The 6,000-nt window shown below is 39.6% G+C and overlaps 1 protein-coding gene across 2 annotated transcripts in view; it reads left to right on the top strand.

Annotated features, from left to right (window-relative positions):
• Ctnnd2 (catenin delta 2) overlaps window positions 1–6,000 on the top strand; it is a 376,658-nt gene that overhangs the window by 250,495 nt on the left and 120,163 nt on the right. For both annotated transcript variants that reach the window (XM_010611978.2, XM_010611974.2), the window contains exon 9: window positions 4,990–5,163. In XM_010611978.2, coding sequence (XP_010610280.1) covers window positions 4,990–5,163 — 174 coding nt within the window. The remainder of the gene's footprint in view (window positions 1–4,989; window positions 5,164–6,000) is intronic.

The following is a 6,000-nucleotide window of genomic DNA, read 5'->3' as shown; positions in this document are numbered from 1 at the left end:
TTTTTTTTTTTTTTTTCTGAGACAGGATCTTACAATGTAGCTCAAACTGGCCTTGAACTCACTGCATAGCCCAGGCTGGCCTCAAACCCACAGTGACCCTCCTGTCTCAGCCTCCCTAGGGCTGGGATTCCTGTTGTGTGCCACCATGCTCAGCAGTATATCGCTATCTTGACCTGCATTTTCTTCACTTCCTGACTTATTCCTAGGTCATGCTCTTCTCTTCATCTAAGGAGCAAATGGTTTCCACCACTCTATTCTGCAGGGAACTGGGATAGAAATCTTTTTAATTGAATTTGAGCCCTATAGGGAAACCAAAAGTACTTTTAATGTTTTTGAGTTTTTAATTTGCACGTAATTGTACACATTTAAGGAGTTCAGTGTAGTATGTCAGTGCAAATATATAATGTAATGATGACAATATAATTGGTATAGGAGTCACATCAGACGTTTTTCATTCCTTTGTGTTGAGAACACTTATAATCCTGTCTAGTAGCTGTTCTAAGCTATGCTAGTGATTGTTGTCAACCACAGTTACCCTATCATGCTGTATAGAATATTAGAAGTCATTCCTTCTATCCAGTGTCACCCGGTACCCATTACCTACCCACACATGCAAGGTAGCACTAGTCTTATTTTCTTCTTAAGCAGACATTCCTTTGGAGGGGTGTGCACTTGTTTGATTTTGCTGTCTTGATTGTACCTGGAATTCTCCTGCCCCTTTTTTTAATTGTTATTTTTATTATCCCGTGTTTGCAGTACAGGACGGCAACATTCACTGTGGGGAGTTGTCCTGTATGTGATACATTGTAACTGTTTCCATCCTTGCTGACATTCCTTGCAGTAGTCAACACAACCATATCAGGAAACATGTCTAAATCTAAAACTTGCAAAGTTTATTATTCTCTTCCTTTCTAAAAAGTTTTTTGAATATTGCCTTCTGGATGGGAGAATACGTACTTTCAGTTCTGTACAATTTTAGAGGTTGGGTGTAACAAACGGTTCGATTTTTTTTAGTTGATGCTGGTTGCACAGCCATATATTTGGGGGCAATCAAAACACTACTGGCAACATTATTGACATATTGAAAATGACAAAATCTAAGCTATTGGTTTATTCTGTGCTCTACAGTTCATGTGTAGGGAGAAGGTTCCCTAAAAAGAAATGTTTCATTGGTGCTGTGTTAGTAAAAAATTTTGGTGTGGAGGAGGGTTATAACCCACTTAATGCTTAGTCTTGTGAACTCTAAATACACGTATAAAAGCCTGAATTCCTGTAAATAAGACAGAGAGTAAGAGGGGTGTTAACACTAGATGTACATCCTCTGGTATCTTACCTGCTTAGCAGCATTTGAATCCCTCCCATAAAACACAATCTGAACATGTAAGTGATACCTTAAGAATCTACCCCTGCTACAACATTTGTGAGTTTTATTTGTTAAAAAGTGACAGATGAAAATAAACATTTACGAAGCTTCAGAACACTCACTCAGCTCTCTAGCCAAGAGAGAAGACTGTGGGGAAGAAGAAGAACAAGATGGCATCCTGTGAAAAGCTTTCTTAGATGACAGATACCTTTCTGCTCTTTATTTGGTTTTCCCTTTGTCTACTCCGCTTGACTTTTAAACTGCAACTCATGGCATGGACATGTGTGAGAACCTGATAATACAGAAAGATGTATTAGAAATGCTCTACTGATTTTCCAAAGTTGATTCCCACGAATACTTTGTTTCCTTAGTTGAACCATTTTCTTCCTAACATAGAACTTTCTCTCTCCTGACTCCTTAACATGTTGCTTCTGTTATATTCTTACTTGAAGCTCTTAAAGAAATTTTGGTTCTATGGCCTCAAGATATGGTCAAGAACAAAGTTCACAAAAGGTTTATAAATGTAATCCTAAGTTCTAAAGAACTACAGACCTGCATGGCTGGCACTTTTCATGCGTTAAATATTTATCCATTATATGCCTGCTCTTTCGGTGCTCTGGTTTTGTAGAAATGTTAGAAAAGAAACATCCTATACTTAAATTTATCAATTAAGTGTTTCCATTTTGGTAAAAGAGTTGCATATTGCACAGTTTCTCATGGGTCTTCACCTAGAAAATCATTAGCATTAAAAGTTTGCCAGTGAGCCCTACATGGTCACAGCATGCTGGGAGGCTGAGGCAAGAAGATGGCGGTTTTGAGAGCAGCCTGGGCAATTTAGAGACTTAGCAAGACCCTGTCGCAAAATGAAAAATAAAAAAGGACTGGAGATATAGCTCAGGGTGAAGACCCTAGGCTTAATGCCAAATAAATAGATAAATAAGACAAATATGAACAAAAACAGAAAGGAAAGTGTTGCTTGTGCAGAGCTATCTTACCTACCCCAGTAGATCCTTCCCTTCTCCGAAGCCGGTTAGCCAGACAAAATAACTTCAGGGCTGTCACTGTATTAATATATCCCTTCAAGAGGACTTTAAGCCGTTTTCATTGGAGAAACTCTTTTTCGTGGACAGTTGACACCTCCCACCAACTCAGTCCGTAAAAGTGTGAGTAAAGGACCCGGATACACGTCGGATCCCCTGGCTGGCTTTGAAATCGTCCCTTTCCTCCAGGTGCCGCCAATGTTCTGAGTGAGCGAAGAAGCCCCTTTGTGCTCCTTCCCTAGCTGCTCCGTGTCAGTATCAGCTGTGCTTTCTACCTCCTTCAGATCCTCTCGTTAGCCATTAAGAAATGATTGCGATAGTAAGTACCCAAGAGTTACACGGGTGACCCCTCAGAGCAGGAGGAAATCGTCTTTTGGTTTAACCATGTATCGCACTTTATTTTACGGAAGTTAGAAAGGTGCAGGACAGTGACTAGTGAAGGACACCTCGCCCACTCTTCCCTCTCCTTAGATCTGAGCTGTCTTTTGGAGTGAGCTCTGGATCACAGCTGCTCCCAGTCTCCTGCCGTGACATTAGCGTGCATTAGAAATCTCATCCATGCAGAGCAGAAGGTTCATGTTCTGCTTTGTGAGAATATTATTAGATGTTTATGTAAAAACGGCAGTTTAGGGGTTGAAGGAGAAGGCAAAGTAAAAATTGAAACTAAAAAAAAAAAATGAGTGAGATGTTTTTCTGTGTCTTGTTATATGAGCACAAAACTTCCCTCTGGAAACTGGTTTCTTTTGAGAAGCCACTGTTGGCTACTGCTTCGTGGGGAGCTTGACAAAGCCACAAAACGACGGCTATCATTTCCTAGTGCTGACTTTCTGGGCAGTGCAATGACTGAGTCTCCAGCAATGATCCAGGTGCCGTGTGTGGTGTGACAGGGCTGACTCAATTTGTTTTTAGTATTTGTAAGATGTGCTGGCTTCACAGGCAGATGGGCTGTTCACAGGGGCGGAATCATCTTTGAGAGGCTGAATGTGGCTTCTGCTGAAAAAGAAGCAGGAAGCTTGGACACCAAGTGTTGCAGCCTTGTTACAAAGTTGCAGTTGAGTGGCAAAGCTGTCCTAAGGTGTCCTTTAATTGGGTGTCCACAGGGTGTTCATTGTAGCTTCATTCCGGGCTCCATTCCGGGCTGACCCTTGCCTAAACTGAGTCATGATTGAGAGAAGAAAGGCATTTTTAATATTTCTCTTGGAAAATAATGACATTCTGGAAACTGTTTGTGGCACTTAAGTAACTTTATAGTATCTCCAGTAACATTTTCCACTTTTAAGTTGCAAGGGTAGGAGACACACCTGAATTTTATTTTTTCCAGTGAAATTTTCAAAACTAAAGAATTTGGAAATAAAGTTTGTTTTCACGTTTATATACACTTGCATATATATATGTATGCACATAAAATACTTGCAAGAAAGTGTAGGAAATATTATTATATTATACTTTAATTATTAATGAGCATATGTGAGCTAAATAATTTAGAATTCCCACCTTAAAATTATAGATAATTGGTTTGTTTTACTCTGATTTTTCTCCAAAATGAATGTGGGTCTATTTTTTTCTAAATATGCAGTATATTTTATTTCTATCCTCATCATATTCATTTTTATTTTTATAAAAGATAAAAACTTCATGTAAGCAAAGATCAGAATCATTCCAATTTTAATATTTTTTAAATCATAAGAATGACAAAATGTAGGAAAAAAGAAAGACAAACATTTCAGTAATGTATTTCCATGATTATTATGGGCTTTTTATAATAAACCACAAACTTCCGTACTGCTTGGCATCTTACTTTGTTCGCTTAACTTTTATTGTTACCGGTTTTCCAAGTTGCTAAAGTCCTCATAACTGTTATTTTTAATGGTGTGCTTATTCTTTTGTGCCCATAAGCCATAATTTTAGAAATTATGTATAATTAATCTTTAATTACACATTCCCCCATTATTCATTATATTCAATTCAGAGCAAATTTAAGTATCAAGATGACTATATAATCTACATTTTCCTGTAGCTCATGTCCGTGCATCTAATAAACCACTGCAATTTTCTGTCTTTCATTCCTTCTGTCACTTGTTTGTTACAAGCAATGATGGCATCCAAAATCAAACAAATATTCATCTTACAAATTATATAGGAAGGTTCACAGTTATGAATAAGAATTGCGCCTAAGTAATCACAGTTCTACATAAGCGAAGGCATTTCAGGGTTGGTAGCTACCATGCAACAGCTGATGTGTGCTATTTATAAAAGGTGATCCCTCAATCTTTAGCCTCCTCCTACCCTGCTACACAATCTGTCTGCTCTCACTTAGTGTAGAGTGTGTTAGAACTCCTGTCAGGCAGTGGACCCCCTCAGCTGGGGCTCCAGTCACTTCTGCCCATGCTCCAGGCCCCTCTTCCTCTGCCATTAGCTCCCCGAGGCAAGAATGGCTCTCTAGCCAGGGCGGCCCTCATACTGCTGACCGTCTGTGCTGCTGATGTTTGCCAGATGTTGTGATGTATGCCTGTGATGGGTGTGGAAGGCAACACTGGGAGCATGAAGATGTTAAAGATGTTTACTCTCTCATTTTTCTTCCACCAGTGGGATGGAGTAGGACCTCTTCCAGACTGTGCAGAACCACCCAAAGGAATCCAGATGCTGTGGCACCCATCCATAGTCAAACCCTACCTCACGCTGCTCTCTGAGTGCTCAAACCCAGACACGCTGGAAGGGGCAGCAGGCGCCCTGCAGAACTTGGCTGCAGGGAGCTGGAAGGTATGGCTAGTTCATTGCAATACAAAAGAAATCTGGAATGGCGAGCGAGTCTTTAGGACATAATACAAGTGTAGTTGTGAGAAATGCAATTCTGTTGAAGAATTTTAGGACATTAGAGAAAAAATTAATCTGTTGTTTGGACTATCGCTTTAAAAATGTTTTCTTATGGTCTCAGGGGTCCTTAAAGACCATCATCAACACAGAGGAGTAGATGAGAGTATAGTCATTGAAAATGCTGTAAAATGCTTACTGTTTTCTGCAGATGGCTGGAATACTCCACTTTCAGGGCTGACTTGATTTGTGATGTTTTCAAGGCCTTCTTGTTGACTGTTAAGAAAGTGGATCTCCTGAGTAAAAACCCATGGGAATGCTTTAAGTGTACTGAGTTCTGGGCCCAAAAGAAGAAAACCCCTTGAATTTTTAAGATACAGCTTACAGGAAAGAATATTATTGTTATCTGTGGCAAAAACATTAGAGCAAATGTATGACTATGAGGTCACTGACAGCCGGTTTCTCTAGGTCTTCACTGACTTACACTGTTTTGTATTGATTTTCACAGAACTTCTCAGAGCCTGTAGGTTGGGTAGAAGGGATTTACTGTAACAACGAATCCCCAAGTACGATCACTAAGGTCTTATCATATAAACATGTGTGACTGCTGTTAGAAGAAAGAAGACACATGAGCAAAAATGTCAAGAGAGAAAATAAAGAGGGTTTTTATTTTTTCCATCATGTTCCATCCATGCACTATCCAAGCTCAGGGTCTGGAATACTCCATGAATCACTCTTTTCTCTGACATTCATCCTCTTCAGAATGCTGTTAGTGTTACACAGAGC

The sequence above is a fragment of the Fukomys damarensis genome, unplaced genomic scaffold (genome assembly GCF_012274545.1).
Source record: "Fukomys damarensis isolate Sample0158 unplaced genomic scaffold, DMR_v1.0_HiC HiC_scaffold_1, whole genome shotgun sequence".
Taxonomy (NCBI): domain Eukaryota; kingdom Metazoa; phylum Chordata; class Mammalia; order Rodentia; family Bathyergidae; genus Fukomys; species Fukomys damarensis.
Note: the sequence above shows the minus strand (reverse complement) of the source record. Positions and strands in the feature narration are given on the sequence as shown.